Genomic DNA, 16,604 nt, shown 5'->3' on the forward strand with positions numbered 1-16,604 from the left:
ATTTTTGCACAATGACAGTTAAGGACTAGACAAGCATGTTTTAATGTATAAAGTTAAACTTTTATTTTTATAGGCATACACTGTACATAGCAGTAAACTCCATTTTGTTCATCTCTATTGAGAAAGATCTCATTTCAAAGTGGGCTTTAATGTTTTATAAATGAAAAACAGAGTGAATAACAAATCTGGACATATAAAAAAAAATAAGAAAAGATGGTAAATGATATCTTACATTCACATGTGGGGGACTTTAATATTTGGTCAAACACTGATAATTTTGCTTTTCCCATGGTTGGAACCTTGTAAAGGTTACCTTTAACACACCTCTGTTAATTATGCAACACATCCACACTGTTTCAGCTTTTTTCTGTGTGGAATCATTTGGCACTTACATGTTTTTTGAAAGGAAGACATTTACTGTGTGACTAGTTATTAATTTATTCTTTCCCTCACAATGTGTGAAGGCTACAAGATCATTTAAACATGATGATGAAATGTTTGATGTGCATGTACAATGCTCAGAGTACCAATAGAATGGATTAATGTGTAAAATGAAAAGAGGGATGAGATCTCTTCACCATCATCTACAGATTACATTCAGTCAGTCGGTTTCTTGTCTGGTTGCCTATTTTGCAGAACAATTATATAAATGCACAATAACTTATTTTGCCATAAAGATGTGGTGGTGGCTAGCCGCTGAAAAGGTTCATAGAAGAACAAACCAAGCTGTCAAACCTACCTGTTCCTCAAAAGTTTTCTGAAGAACAGGCATTGTGTGACATCACACTACAATACTGGGTGACTGCACAGAGCAGCAGCTGACTGAAGCTAATGCTGTGGCTAACATGTTTAATGGTTTGTTTATCCAAGAGACAGTACATGCATTTCACTGATCATCATAAGGTATGATGTAAAAGCTTGCGTTACGTATTGAGAGGTCAAACAAAAGCCGGTCTATAAGTACAGTAATGAAACTGCTGAGAGAGTAACACACAGTATGATGGGTAATCGCGGCCTTTTTGCTTTGAAAAGATGGAACCAAAAAAAACAAACAAAACGTGATCCTCTTGGTGCAGTAAGCGATACGAATTAATAGTATTTCCACTTTAAATAGTTTAGTTTCATAAGCTTGGCGTATACAGTCTTGCAGATAGGTGGGTGGGGAGAGTTGACGGCTGTCACTGAGGGAGGTGGTAGTGTCTGCAGAGCAGGAGCACCTGCAAACAGCAGGGAGGGACTTTCTATTTTTGGAAATGCAGCAGAGAGGGTAGAGACAGCGCCTGTTCATAGAAACTCGTCAGCTAGATGTGATGCTGCAGAGAGGGACAGAAGCATTAGTGGGTGGCTGAGGAGTTTGGGACAGGTTATGGAGGTAGGCAGCAGGTATAGTTAAGTCATGTCTACCTCCCTCTCTATCCCCACATATTTGAGGGCATCGGCTTGGCTGTATCTGTGGGAGGAAGTAAAAGAGTCTTAGTTTGTATACAGGATCTGCAGAAACCAGTAATTCAGTCACAATACAGAGCAGCCTTTGTTCTTTTTTTTTTTTACTTTGAAGCTGATGGAGAGTCACAAAAAGGCCTGTGACTCTACCTGTAGTCAAAGAAGAGCTCCTCTCCTTGCAGAATAGCTCGTTTGGCAAAGATTCCAATGCGATGGTCTCCATTCACCATTACCACTGCAATGGCACACATGAACATCAGCTAACACAAGGCTACTTTCATCACACAGAAATGATCTAAATTCACTTTTGACTTACCTTTTGCGTAGCAGTTAGGATTAACTGAATGATTTGCAAAGCGGATTTTGTTCCCCTTTCGCGTGGCATCCACAACAAAGTCTGCTGAGAGACAAAGAGTGTATTAAGGATCAACATCCTGTAATGGTGGAATGTTTATGGCCAGAGGAGGATTGGGGAATACTTGCCATTGTTCAAGTTGAAAAGAAAGCTAGACATGTATTTGTCATAGATCCTTCCACGTCGGTCTGCCTCATCCTGGGAGATCAGCTGTGCATACACACACACACACAGGAATAATAAACACTCTAAGTATAAAACTTCAATCAAGTTGAGAGTTTATAAATAAAAATATTTAAATCTGACTGAACTACATGGACTTGCCTCTCCACAGTATTCAGAAATGAACTCGTTCTTCTGAACAGGTTCTTTGATGAAGGTGCCCCACCCGGCAACATCTGATGGAGCCAAAAGCAGGTGCTGAGAGAAGTCAGATGTAGGTTAGGACACCACAAGTCATAAGAGTGATCTAAACACCACTAACTTGTCTCCAGAATGACAGAAAATCAGATTTGAAACATTTAACCATTTAGACCTTCAAGTGTCCTTGTGTACCTTCTTTAGGCCTCTCTGGATACTGCAGTTCTTGCAGGAGACCCCTTTGGTGTCCCAGTGGTCTGCAGCACCGCAGGTCATGCACAGATCTGGGTCACACTCCCTTACGGCTAGGTAGCAGGGACACTGTTTAGTGTTGCACTGTGTCTTACACCTGCAGCCTGGGAAGCGGTTCTGGCCTGGAAAACATTTAGACACAAAGCTACTCTGAAAGGGGACATGCTGAGAACATTCATGAGAAAACTGCATGCAGCAATGCAGAAAGGTAATACGTTATATGACTTGGCAGACACACTATATGATTTGATAAATAATTCCATTTCAAAATGCTGTTGCAGCACAGCAGCTCAATGGCCGAGTAATGCTGAGAAGCTCATCTGTCAGGGACCTCTGCTGGCAGATATGCTGAAATACAATTTTGCAGGGTGTAACATAACACCCTCCGGGCAGATGAACGGTTGGATCAGGCAAGAATAACCGAAATGTCTTTCCAGCAGCCTCTGCTTGGGGAAAACTGTCCATAACAAGAGCTCCAGGCAGCATTTGTCTTCTCTGTCGTTGTGTTTTAACCTCCCATTCCAAGCTTGTGTGGGTTTTATGTGTCTGTATCATCAAGCATTGTTTAGCTGGAGCTGTCTGACTCATACTGATGCTGGAGATGGTGTTGTATATCAGGCACAGAGCCTGTCACATCCCTTTGATTTCTCTCCAAGTCTTTAGAGCACACACATGTGCAACCGGGGGCTGCTTCCTGTTTGGCCCCGGCTCTTCTCTGCTACGGGAAAAGGCGAGGCAACAGTCGGGTGAGGAGGAGGGGGAAAAGAAGGTGACTGAACCACAACGGATGAACAAATGAGGCAAAACCATCTTTTCCAAACAATAGCAAAATGTTTACTTTGTCTTATCCTCTTTCTCTTTTGTAAACTCTCCAGAGGGTAAAATACAAAATGCATTCCTCCACCATGTGGCCATTTCGGAAAACACAGTTCTGGGTCATTGCTGCTGCAGCAAATGCCTCTTTGTAAACGCAGATCTGTATAAAACAGACACCCACCTATCCCCGCCAGAGGACAGTTTCTCCTCTGACCGCTGCCAGAATACTGCAGAATCGTTTTACATTCTGCTGCCCTGCTCTATTGTGGCCTGGCAATAAGGCTTTGAGGCTACTGAGCTTTCAGTGGAAAATGTGGTGATGACAAACAATTTTTTCTTTTAACATCACAAGGCAGAGCAAGCTTCTTATGTGTTTTTGCTTTTGTAAGAAAGAAAAAGCACACAGTAGAGTGTGGTCTCACAGGTGAGTAAGAAAGGTGACACTCACACTCGTGCTCGCACTGGCAGAACTTCTCACAGAAATTCTGGGTCATCACACACGGGCAGGAGCTGTCGCATGGATGGTTGGGGTGATCACATGGCTGGTAGTTGTACACCTGATTGGATGAGTTATCTGGAGCAACAGAGGACAAAGCCCTCAGACTGGCACAGTAAGCTGTGTTGTATTTCAGAGAGTATAGTGTAGTCATGCGGTGACATTTTAATTTTAAGATGAACATACCTTTCTTTAGCTGAATCTTTGCCCATAACCTGCCACATTAAAAAAACACGACAGAGTTTACTCTCTAACTTGAAACTGATCAACACCTATTCAGTTACAAAAACTATGTATAGACTTAAACACAAATAATCCTTCTCAGTCATCACTAATGACCCAATGGAAGTGGCAGCGTCTGTATCGGCAGAGTATCCTGCTCTATGCAAGTATTTTCGTTGTTCGTTTCAAGGCGTCAACCTTTGGGCTGTGGGTGTGTAGTCCCCAGCCAATAACAGCATGCAGGGTGTGGACTCACAGTAACCAGGTGCCAGATGTAAGCATGCACCCAAGAGGAAGCTACAGTTTGAATGTTTACTTGCGTTTAGTCACTTTCAAGTGACAAAATTATATATGTGACAGGAAGACCAAATGTAGTCTTAATACAAATGGCAGTGCAGAATACACACATGACTGTATTTATTTATTTATTTGAACCTTTATCTATTCAGGGAAGTTTTACTGAGTGCCATGTTATTATCATGTTTCCATCACTCAAAGGGTGGGCAAGAGAGGGAGAATAACTGGCGATATCATGCCTGTGTTTCCTTTTCTTCTTCTGGGGCGAGATGCCTCCATCAACACAAGGAACACGATGGATCAGGACCTCCTTCACTGCAAACTCGTACACCTGTGGGTAATGAAAATGTCATGAACAACACATCCTGCTAATACATCACAAATGCACACTACTGTGAAGAAATTCTGTTTTCTTCATTATAAATATGTTGTGTAATGTTTTGTCGCTCAAGCTGAAAAGCACATTGCCGCAATTACGCCACAGAACATCCTGCCCCCTCCATCCTCTGCTATCAAAACTCGACTGCAGAGGCCACACACACACACACACACACACACACACACACACACACACACACACACACACACACACACACTCTCTCTCTCTCTCTCTCTCTCTCTCTCTCTCTCTCTCTCTCCCACTTCTGGCTGCCAAAACCCAGATTTGGCCTCTTCCCTAGGACACAGACATACATAATGATGCAGCTGGTTTCAGCATTTCCACTCAGTTAAGCAATGGGCGGGGCCCTCTGGATGCCAGCAGGGCCGTGACAGACCAATACTGACTTTGGGCTGGTCTGGCGCTACAAGGGTCGGGTGTAAACGGGCAAGGCTGTATTGATATTATACCAAGATTTGTTTTACCTTTTCTTTACTGTGTGTTTTGCGCTCAAAAGTAATCTAATTAAGAAGTTGTAATATTTTTTCTACAGTTCTTCTTATGCACAGCCTACATGACGCTCAGTTGACATAAGTCTCGGAATATCTAAGCCTGAACGACGGCATCATGAGAGAATATGAGAGACGTCACATCTGGTAAGCATCCCCGTTTATGGTGCCACATGCCATTCTCTCTGTAGTCAGCCCAATTATCCACACCATAAAACCGCAGGCACAGGATGGATGTGCTGTTACCCTCAAACTGACGCAAACGCAATAGAAATCAGCTACAAAAGTATGTTGTCTACATCATTTCAAAACAACTATGCATCACTTTCCGAAAGTTTCAAGTAAGTTAGTTCAAAAAAGTTATTAAGTTAAAAATGTAACATTTAAAACTAGATTTCATGGCTCATATATCTAGTAAACAACAGATGATACAGCTAACAACTCACAATTGCTTAATTTTACTTTTAGTGCTATGTCTCTAAAATTAAGACCTAATTTCTCATAAATAATTGTCTTGCTTCTATTTCCTTTTTGTCACCATGCCCTTTTCATGGCCTTGTTTTATGTGTGTTACTTTTCTCTTCTCTGTGTTCAGAATTGTTACATCTATTTCCAGCCTTTTCCTCATTCCACCATCTGGCCTTTTAAAGGGGAAGTTATCCTATTTTACACATCAAAATCTGTTTGCTGGTCTTGAGGGCAAAATCATGATGGAGATGGGTTAACTTTTTTGAGGGCATAGTAAGCAATTGGTACCAATTTTAGTTTTTCTTTGAAAACAGGCTTATTTCTGAGGTGGTCACTTGAAACACTCACAAAGGCCTGTTCTACACCCAACACATTGTTGAAGGGGGCCCACTCTCTCTCATAGTGCTGCAAGCACTATCTGTATTCACGCCCCTCATCTCTGCTTGAGGTTAGCAGCTCCATTAGCCACTACTAGCATAACACTTGCATTGTAGTTAATGAAGGCAACAGATTTTGACAAGGAAGAAGAACATGTGGAAACTGTCCATCGTACTCTTTTAAAGGTCCAGTGTGTAACATTTAGGAGGATCTATTGGCATAAATGCAATATAATACTTATAAATGTGTTTCATTAGTGTATAATCACCTGAAAATAAGAATTGTTTTGTTTTTGTTGCCATAGAATGAGCCTTTTTTTTAAAAGCAAGTCCTCTTCCATGGAGGCTGAACCATTGTGTTTCTACTGTAGCCCAGAACGGACAAACCAAACACTGACGCTAGATAGGGCCTAATTTTCACAGCCACCATAGCTTCTCCTACATACTTGGAAGGCTGAGTTGCATTCAAATAATTGCAATCTGCAGTATGCTGCTAGATGCCAATGAATCCTATACACTGGTCCTTTAAAATTTGTTTAGGTCTAAGCCACAATTTGCTATGTGCTTACCATCAATCATTATTATTGAGTAAGAGCACATTAAAATGTTTTCGTAGTGAATTAATACAGCTAAGTTAGCACAGCATCTTCTGCTTATGGTGCCAGAGGAAACATGCTGAGATGGGAAAACTGTTAAGTGTGTGGACGTTTCACCTCCTTGCAGTTCTTTGTACCGATGAGGCGAGCGATGGAGCAGAAGTTGTTGAAGTATGTGCCGTGTAGCACCCTGAACAGTGACTCCTCTGCCCCGCTCCACTGGACCACACAGCACGCCTGCTGCGCTCCGTCATCATCCCCTGGATGCAGCTTGGTGGGAGTCTGGCTCCGCGAATTCCCCTCTGTTACACACACACACACACACACACACACACACACACACAAAAAGAAAAACACCTCAGTATCACTGACTAACTACTCTTGGCAGAAAGTTTGTTTCAATCTACACAACTGCAGCTGCACACATTTTATATTACTTGGCAAAAGGTTTTTGACAGCTTTTCATTTATCTGCACACACACAAGTTATCATAATTTAACCTTACGTTGACACACACATAGCTATTTCTGGGTGCCATTTTTGTGTATCTGCATGTACATGCATACACACATACACAAGGGACCATGAGCTTTGATTTAGCTTTTTGGATATTCAAGACTGATGCTCATACACCCACAGCTCAAGGCAGAGAGCCAAATGTTGCTTGGCAACAGGCTGAATGCAGCATTGCTGTAGCCACATGCTCCAGCACTGAGTATCTTTATTAATCTGCTTAACAATCTGTTTTTTCCACATTATCTCAACACGTGCAGGAGAGTCTGCTGAGTCACTGGCTGAGCACGAGTGGTTTCCAAAACTAACAGAGACTTCCAGTGAGGCACTGATGGTGATGAACAACAACCTGAGAGCTCCAGGGGAGGAGAGGATGACAAAGAGCTAGCGGAGAAAGCTCTTATTTCCCTCCTGCTGCTCTCCACATGAAGATGTCAACAGAAATAAAAAAAAAAAGGAAAAACACAGTAGGAGGAGGGGGGAGGGAACAAAGTGTTTATGTTTGGGCTGAAGCATGCAAAACTAATGGCTGCTTTATTTTGCTTGGCAAGAGAGAGCTGATATTGAGAGGAGATGGAAAAGGGGAGACAGCGGTGAGAGCAGGATATAACTTGAAAGCTATCATCTTCAGCCAAATTTCACTTTTCTGAAGGGCTCCAGTCAGGCAGGGCAGACAGCCTTCCAGTAAGGGAGGGATTTGGGGAAGGTTATGGTAAATGATGCAACTACTCAGTCAGAAAATGACTCACGAACACATTGAACTAACTGTCTGTAAACTAGACAGCCACTACATTTGAAATAAATAAATAAATAAAAACTACAAAATAAGAAACTTATAGATAAACTGAACCTTTTCAAAAACTCCCTTAGCCATCCTATCTAGAGTAGACAAAGCACCTTGTGGTTTGAAAAGCAGCTCCAAACCGAGTTTCTGTGAGCTCAGACTCCCACCTGAAGAGGAGGTGGTTTCATGGTCACTGTCGCCCTGTTTGCTTTCCTCAGCAGATCCAGACGGTCCAGGACAACTGGAACTGGTGGGACGCTGCTGCCTTCGGCGCCTCCGAGACCTCTTTGATCGTAACATATTCTGATCCACAAACTCTTTAGCCCCTTTCTACAGAGGAGCAAGGGGGGGGGAGAACAACAAAGAGTAAACAACAAAATATATAATGCACTACAGCATATAGACTGCAAGAACAGGTTAAATACTGTAAGCTTGGCATACCTGTAACAGGAAGCAGTCTACACCACATGGTTCAGTCTCCATGCGCATCTCCTTACTTTTCCTCTTGTAAACATTGGGTGTAGCATGGAAAGCTTTATGAACGCAAACAAACATATTTTGACTCTATGTTGTACATCAGGTAATTATTTGCTTGCAACTGTATACAAATAAGTAAATAAAACACCCAAGCACTATAAGAGTTTTGAAGTCATGGTATAATCATAATATACTTATCACAATTTCACAAGAAATCAAAAAAACCTAAACTAAAATGAGCAAGTAATAATAATAATGATAATAAAGCCATTACGATGGAGGAAACAGTCGTATTTGAAGCAACGTCTGCAGAAGAGCGTGTGGAAGGAGTGTAATGACTGCTCCCGCTGCACAGACTTAGCGAAAGGGCCGTCCAAGTTCGGGGTGCAAAGGGGGGGCAGCTTCACCGGGCTGGGGGGCTCCAATAGGTCCTTGTACCTGTAAAGGTGACAGGGCGACTCTTAATAATAATATATCACCTCTGTACAGTTCTTTTGCCCCAGTATTAGTATGCTCATTTGACGTTGGTGCTGGGTGACTGTAGATATTTCTTTCTCAGTAAAGCTCTTTCAGATGCTGATGGCAACTGCTCCTTTGAGTCAGAGAGCCTGAGAGGGAGCCACCATTATTACTTTCCTCCCTGACAGCTTGTGTCTCCATGGTGAACACTAAGCAACGGCCTGTTCAGCATTGTGCACATAGATCCCCACTTTCACTGCACATTTCTTACTTTTCCTTCAGCTCCTCCGTGGTGCCCTTGTAAGGGAACATTGAGGCGATGGCTGTAAATATCTTATCGCTGGGGGCCTTTTTGCTGCTGGACAAGTCCCTCACTTTGGGAGACAACAGAGAAACAGAGTTGGTTATACAAATAACTGAGCTTTGTCCACACATCAGGTTTTGATACAGATTCACAAATAAAGCTTATGCAATGTGTTCTTTTGCAATGGTACAGAAGTTTTCCCAGTGCCCAAGGCCAGTTAGTAATAACATGTTCTGAAAACAATTCTCTGTGAAAATCGTGAAGTTATACAAACAGTGTAGTTTTGTTCATTCTTTTTCTTTTTTTATTCATGGACCCTCATCCATGGATGGTTTGTGTACCAGTAGCTGAATGACTGTGTAGCCAGGTGTGCACAGCCTAGTTTCCCATAAAGCCTGGTACGAGAGGTCATTAAGTTCCGTAATTAGAGCCGGGCCATATCAGTGTCATGGACAAACAGGTTCCCTCACACATGCAGGGACACAGGGGCAGCTTTAAAGTAAACAATGCCTGTGCAAGAGCCGCTGTGGCAGGGCGACCTTGTGGCAGCTGTACAGTGTAATGACAGGAACAGTACGAGCCTTGTTCATGCTGCAGCCCTCTTGTTCTCTCACATGGCAAAGTCTGAACACACAAACACACAGCTGACGACTTGCTCACCCTCAGTAGTGCTCCTCCTCTTTCTCTTGATGAATGCCACAGTACCAGATTTGGTCTCTTCTGAGCCCTCCACTGAGCTCCTCCTCATCACTCTCTCGTCCTCCTTCTTTCCCGTCACCTCTGGCGCTGCTGTTGCTTCCTCCTCTTCCTCCTCTTCGTGGTCAGAGTACTGGCTCAAGGCCTCCACCAGCTCTTTAAAGACCTCGTCACTGATAAATCCGCCCTCTGGGACAAAGTTGACATGTCAGAGCTAAGTGCCAATGGCTTAAATATTTCTCTTTTCCATAGGCTTCCAGAAATGCTAAATGAAGACATCATCTGCATCATCAGCATATAATCAAGTGAATGTTGCAGTGATGTACAGTACAGATTTATGCAGTAATCCTAACTAGACCGTGCATTCAACACACACCTCTGTCCCCATGGACACCATCGTAGTTGTCGATGAGTTCCTCCAGGAAGGCCTCGTCCTGTTCCAGCACCTCATCGCCCATATATGGGATGTTGTGAAGGAATGTCTCATCCTCCACCTGAAAAACACAAACCCCTGTCAAGACAGGTGCGCAACCAGCAGATGCTGCATGTCACACGACTACCTGTGATGCTTTTAAGGACCAAACATGTCAAAGTAACTAAACTGACCTGTTAATAGCCAATATTTCACAAAATGTTCCCATGGTGCTGCCTCTGGACATTTCTCAGCCCAATAAATGTACACAAATGGACTGGGGAAAAAAATATTTTGATGATGTGTTCTTGATTTCATCCAACTGGGGGATATCCACATCCATTGAACACATACAAATTTTTCAAAATTGGAATCAGTTGTAATAACACTTAAACTGCATCACACACAACACAATGTGGTTTGTTTCATACCATGAAATTGTGCTGGAGAGGTGACCAGGAGTACATGAAGGGGATTCCTGCCACTGTTGACAATGGTCTCATGGCAATGGCTTGAGCTTTGAATCCTGGGAAGCCAAACTCCACTGAACACATCTGTAAGAAAACCAGAGGTGGGTTGGGGTTAACAAGACAATAGAACAGTCCTCAGCATTACTGGATTATTTTATAACTATATAATCGGATCCACATGCTGCTTGACCCCCAACAGCGAAAGTAAACCCAGAAAACACAATAAAGTGGGATCCTGACAGCATGTGGGAAGAGACACATGCTGACATGCCCTCACTTGTTCCCGCATGGCCAGAGACCACTTTTAGGCTGCCATATGATCCATTTCTGGCAGAGAGCTATGTCCTGAGATATTTTAGTAACACCTGACTGCCAGGTGGGAATCAGAGCAGAACACTGGTGCTGGAGAAGAGTAATCTACATGATGGACATGAGGAGTTTTCTCACGGCACATCCACACAATATTAACAGATTGGATTACTAACAAAGCAGGAATGTAAAGACAGAGCAGGACAATGCAGGTGGGATGGTATGTAAAGTTATTGCAGTGGCTGTTATTTTACTCACTTTAGAGTAAAATAATCCTCTCTCTCTCTCTCTCTCTCTCTCTCTCTCTCTCTCTCTCTCTCTCTCACACACACACACACACACACACACACACACACACACACACACCTTCTTGCTGGGTAGAGCTCCACTAGAAGTTGACAGAGGGATGGACTGAATCCTGAGTCGGGACCACTCTGCATTCAGGAGATTTGTCTGCTGCTCAATCTTTTGCCTGTTGGACATGAACAAGGTCTAGAAACAAAACAGAACAAAGAGCATGTCACACATACTGTAAGTCTCCCACACCATGCATACAGTACACATGCGTAAATAGAACCACAGGCAGAACTGTCAATAATCAAATTGACCCACCTTAACCTCCTCTGCTTTTTTAAGGCGTTTCAACTGGCGAAGGCGCATATACTCAGACTTGACCCTCCGTCTCCACTCTAGCAGACTGCGGGTGGGTGCAAAGGTGAAAGGCTGAGGTCTTGGGGTTGGTGCAGCAGCACCGGTGGTGGGGGCTGGAGCTGCAGAAGCTGTTTCTTCCATGACTCTTTAAAAAGACAAGGTAGATACTGTTATCAACTTAAGCTTTTATATCCCCAAAAGGTGTTTAAATAGTGCAAGAGAACACTTTCAGAACAATGATTGTTGGAAAAATATTAGTTTTTCTTAGTTATATTCTTACAAGGCTTTACAAAGTGTATGTGGGACTCAATAGTGAGCGTTTAGTGAAGTTATCACTGTTTGCATCACCTGTTCCATCACAATAGGCTAATTCTCAGTAAAACAGCTATTAAGTATTAGTATGCTCATAGCTGATTGTTTAGGTGGGATATGCATACAATCCCTTTATTACTATACACTAAGCACATCATGCTCTCTCCCTCTGCCTCTCACAGACATAAAACTTCCCCATTCACCCTTACTGGAAGTCTCTGGAAGAGTGCCCCCCTGTGTTGGCAAAACAAAACTGACATTAAATGTAAAAAAATGTCTTCCTCACGGGTGCTTTAAACTGCTTAGGGCGAGACTGCCGCTGGTCCTTTTTTAATCATGGATGGCCACACACCAAATAATGAACGAACGTACTCATCATGTGTACACAAATAATTAAAGTCTCTATTAATTTTACAGCACGGGGAATGCACATTGCTCAGGAGTGGGCGTGCCTCTTCAGAAAAGCAATATGAAGCGGAGCAGAAAAGTGCGTAGTACAGTTTTCCTGTGTTTCATAATCACATTAGTGAACATCAACTTCCCTGTCTGAGCTAAATCATGATCAGAAATAAGTACAAAGCCAAAACTGAGCTCGAGAAACTGCTCTAGTGCATTTTTTTCCTGGACTATGAGTCGTGCACACGTTTCAGCCACAGCTATGAAGTGCGCTACGTCCTGTAGCTGCAGCCTCGTAGCTACACAGTATCCATTTAAATGTGGAAGACTTTAAAGACGTGCGACCGAGCACCACAATGACAGCACGTTATTGTAGCGGACGCGTGTGCACGTCTACATCTACATCCAGTGTCGCAGTTGTTAAATACCTTCAAAATCCAAGTCTTGCGTCCTATTTGTTGCGACAGGAGCCCGCAACGCGATCAAGTCCCTGTCTGTTTTTTTTTTTTCTAGTAGAGAGATCCGGAGCAATTAAAGGCAGTCTTTGCTATGGATCTGACGCAGATATCGTCTTCGCACGGCGAGGGGATCTCAGAGAAATCCCTACGTTATCCATGGGCATGGTGCTGGAGGTTGTTGTTGTTGTAGCTTACAAATAGCTGCGCACTTGGCTTGGTTTGAGCCAACCCGAGCAGGAGGGTGACGTCTTTATTATGATCACAGCCTTTCCTAGCAGAGGAGGATTTATGACTATTCTGCGTCCTGGGAATAAAAAGTAGCGTGGAGCAGCCACGGCACAGCCATTTACACGCACACACAGGAACTGATGCAACTGTCCAGAGTGCTAGATCGCCATCTAAATGCGTGAGGGCACAACACTCATACGGGTTTTGATCGGCGTGTTAATGTGTAAAATAAATAAATGAAGCAATCTCGCAGGAATATTATAGTGATTTTTGAAATAGCAAATAAAATAGACGGCACACACAAGTGGAAAACATATTTAGATAATAGTAATAATTACCCCGGTTGCGCAGGTTGTGTAGACAAAATAAAGTGTCTCAAAGAAAGAATTTAAAAGGATCAATAGTTGAAAACTCCTACAGTGGAGTTCTATCGGATGGGTAACAGTTCAGCTGTTGTTCTGCACTCCACCTCCAGGGGGAGCTCAACGCATTTTAGCCTCTGTTTTGGGAGAGAGAGAGAGAGAGAGAGAGAGAGAGAGAGAGGGGTGGATGACGGACCTCGGGCCACTGATGCTGTCACGTACTCCACGTAAAATCCTAACTTCAGTGGAAAACATTTTTGTGGTAATGACCAACCTGATGAGTGGAAGGAGCAGCATCATTTAAAGCCACAATTTACAAAGCAATCCTTAAACGACATCCTATATCAACAATTACTGTAAATATAAAACAGATTTTAAAATGTTTACACAGATGGTGATGAAACATACCTTGTCCGTGGTGGAAAGTTCACCAACGTCACATCCTTTAACAAACCACATGCAAATTGGTGGTAGAGTGAGATCAGAGGAGCATATTGTGATTATTATTGATTTAGAGCATGTGTTATAGCCTTTACCCTCACTTGGCTTGTGTTACAGATGCATTACATCAACTGTAAAAATGTGTAGGTGAGAGCAGATTTGTGAGGTGACTTTAAACTCATCACCTGCTGGTTAATGTCTCCCATCCAAATTAGGTTAATTTTCTTATCCGGACTTGTTAGTGTACCTACTGTAAACCTCACCTTAGTTGTAATGATGTAATAGGTCAGCATTTCATTTACAGTCTTTGGAGAAGCAGGGAACACTTATCTTTTAAACTTCAGGAAGCAACATACACAAAAGCTATTTATATATAACCAAAATGATGCATGTTATCATTGAATACCCATCAATTTCTGACAACTCACAATAGATATTCTAACAGAAACCTCTCTGTTTCACAGACATTGGAATTCAGGATGTTAGGAAAACATCTGATATTTAGTTTTCTAACTCATAGAGAAAAAAATCCTCAATAATTCTAAGGGTGTTTGAGCTACAATATTTTCATCAATAGAGTGAATGTCATTTCTCACGACTGTTTCACTGACTCTTTATTCACATATTTATAATTGTGTGTTGTCAATTTTGTGAAGTCAAATATCAGTTTAGACATACATGTAAACTATACTGTCAAATGTAACCCTGCTTCGTATCTCACAAGTTCAAATTTAAGTGCTTATTATTCAGTGAATATTTATTTACAATTGATTTATTTTCTGGTGAATTTCTTCAAAAAAAACAACAACCCATAATGGATTAAATGAAATCACAAAATTGCTACTTGTTTGACACACAAGATGGCACTGTTTAGCTACTTTTCATCCCATGACACAACGTGTGCTCAAACATACACCTCTAACCTGGATAAAGAAACCTGGCTTGGCATGGTTTGGTCTGATATTACGCTAAACCAACATGAGTGCCTTGCTGTGCTGCTGTTGATCCTTTCTGCTCTCTGCTAATGTCATGCATTCCTGGTTATTAATTATGCATTCAGGGAGCGGAAGTATCTCAGATAATGCAGCTGGCTTGGCGTGCCTTCAGTGGTATTTGAAATAGCTCGTGCCATGTTTATACTGAGCTGTCAAACAAGCAAACTTTCATAGGAAGATAAGCTTTGGGAGTGAGGCCCTTATCAGCAGGACGTTTTTAATTCCTTGCAATGTAAACTGTGTGTGTTGATCTTGGCACCTCTCATTGAGGGACTTGTGTCTTCAGATATGCTGCACCTTTTATGATCTGTGACAAAGGCTTGGAGATTAAAAGATTCACAAAGTAGCTGAGGAAATACTCTGAAGTCATTTAAAACTGACAGATGTAAAAGCATTTGCCAAGTAAACTTTCACTATGTCTTCCCTCAACAAAACATTTGAAATGTAGTAAGCTCCTCCTCGCAGGCCAATCCATTCATCTATTAAACTTCACTCACACTGAAAGTTTGATTCAGATGTATTTAAGTATCTCTTTGTGGGATTTTTAAAAGTAATGTAGTTATAAGTCAAAAAGAGAGGCCTCCTTAAACTGAAATGAAAAGTGGAAGCAACTTTGGCCCTGAGCTACAGTACCTGGCTTTCTCCCAAACCAAGGAACTGAGAAAGAGCACTCATCCTTCAGTGACGTGGATGAGTGCGTCAGTTTCATACTGGAGATCCCTGCAGCCCCTTTTTAGCACAGAAGCTCAGTGTGACGTCAAAGTCAGAGGAGGTGGGTGGTGGTGCTTGTTATCAGCTCTGATGGTGTAACACAGATACAAAGAAACATACCACAAGTGCTCAAGTAAATCTCATGCAACAACAAAAACACAAATCCATAATCTGGAAGATTTAGCCTCCAATGACGACATATTAAAGAGGAACTGCAACAATGTTACATGTGAAAGTCTGTTTACGGGTCTTGGGGAGTACCACTTCATATGTGAATATAGTTTTATCGTCTTTTGTGGCAGGAGCTGTGCAAAATCTTACCTCAATCTTACCTTGAGCGATGCCAATTGAATCAGCTTTGGTTAGAGATGACGACCTCCAGTTAAAAAATTAGACGGTGTGGAATTAGACAGAAGTGACCCTGTATCTAGGCCCTCATAGCTGCTTGAGGCTAATGACATAAGCCACCACTAGCATAACACTCCCAAATTTCCAACTGAATTGAGTTGTATTGTGGGTAAGGTAGGCACCATTTGACAAGGATAAAAATGTGTGGAATAAACTCTGTTGAGTGCTCTTCGTAAATGTAAATGTACAATTTGTTTGTACTTTCATTATTTAGAGTTTTTGGGTTAGAATAAAATATTCTGTAATAGCAGTAAAAATCCTTTGGATTTTGATTAACAACCACCTTCTGCTGTTCATTGGTTTCATGGCTCCTAGTGATAAAATTTACTCAACGCAGAATTACTGTTCCAAGTCTCCATTCAAGCAAAACATGCAACATAAAAAAGTCATTGTCAGATATTCAAATAACCACATGAGTCCTTTCAGTCAAGGAATATTATTGACATCTAAATATTGCTTGTACTGATAAAAATGTTAATCAAAGGCAAAGGTAGAGACAGAGAGAGGGTGGGAGGAAAAGAGAGGGTGGGGCTCTCCCCAACTCCTCTTTCTGTTTGGAAACAGAGGGTGGGATGAGAGAAGATAAAGAGAGAGAGAGTGATGGTGGTGTACCGGTGGACCCCAGTAGTTCTAAACTTATCAGAGGCT

The 16,604-nt window shown here is 42.1% G+C and overlaps 1 protein-coding gene across 8 annotated transcripts; it reads right to left on the minus strand.

Moving 5' to 3' along the window:
• Window positions 1-38: 38 nt before the first annotated feature.
• On the minus strand, window positions 39-13,535 carry ezh1 (enhancer of zeste 1 polycomb repressive complex 2 subunit). 8 transcript variants are annotated; one of them, XR_007881883.1, is made up of 21 exons: window positions 12,782-13,207; window positions 11,607-11,790; window positions 11,361-11,486; window positions 10,647-10,769; window positions 10,180-10,297; window positions 9,768-9,992; window positions 9,075-9,177; window positions 8,619-8,782; window positions 8,309-8,400; window positions 7,981-8,197; window positions 6,688-6,872; window positions 4,481-4,572; window positions 3,909-3,937; window positions 3,675-3,800; window positions 2,354-2,532; window positions 2,123-2,218; window positions 1,927-2,008; window positions 1,760-1,843; window positions 1,552-1,678; window positions 1,405-1,450; window positions 39-1,313 (listed from the first exon to the last, which is right to left on the minus strand). XR_007881883.1 is itself a non-coding variant. In XM_051387461.1 (21 exons), the coding sequence occupies exons 2-21, from the start codon at window positions 11,784-11,786 to the stop codon at window positions 1,302-1,304; spliced, it is 2,364 nt and encodes a 787-aa protein (XP_051243421.1). In that variant the 5' UTR covers window positions 11,787-11,790; window positions 12,782-13,207; the 3' UTR covers window positions 39-1,301. The 8 variants fall into 8 exon arrangements, 7 of the variants coding, with proteins under 7 accessions (XP_051243421.1, XP_051243419.1, XP_051243424.1 ...); XM_051387461.1 differs by having other exon boundaries at window positions 1,594-1,678; XM_051387459.1 differs by lacking the exon at window positions 12,782-13,207 and adding an exon at window positions 13,378-13,535 and having other exon boundaries at window positions 39-1,450; window positions 1,594-1,678.
• Between the last annotated feature and the right edge of the window lie 3,069 nt (window positions 13,536-16,604).

The sequence above is a fragment of the Dicentrarchus labrax genome, unplaced genomic scaffold, assembly GCF_905237075.1.
Source record: "Dicentrarchus labrax unplaced genomic scaffold, dlabrax2021, whole genome shotgun sequence".
Classification (NCBI taxonomy): Eukaryota; Metazoa; Chordata; class Actinopteri; family Moronidae; genus Dicentrarchus; species Dicentrarchus labrax.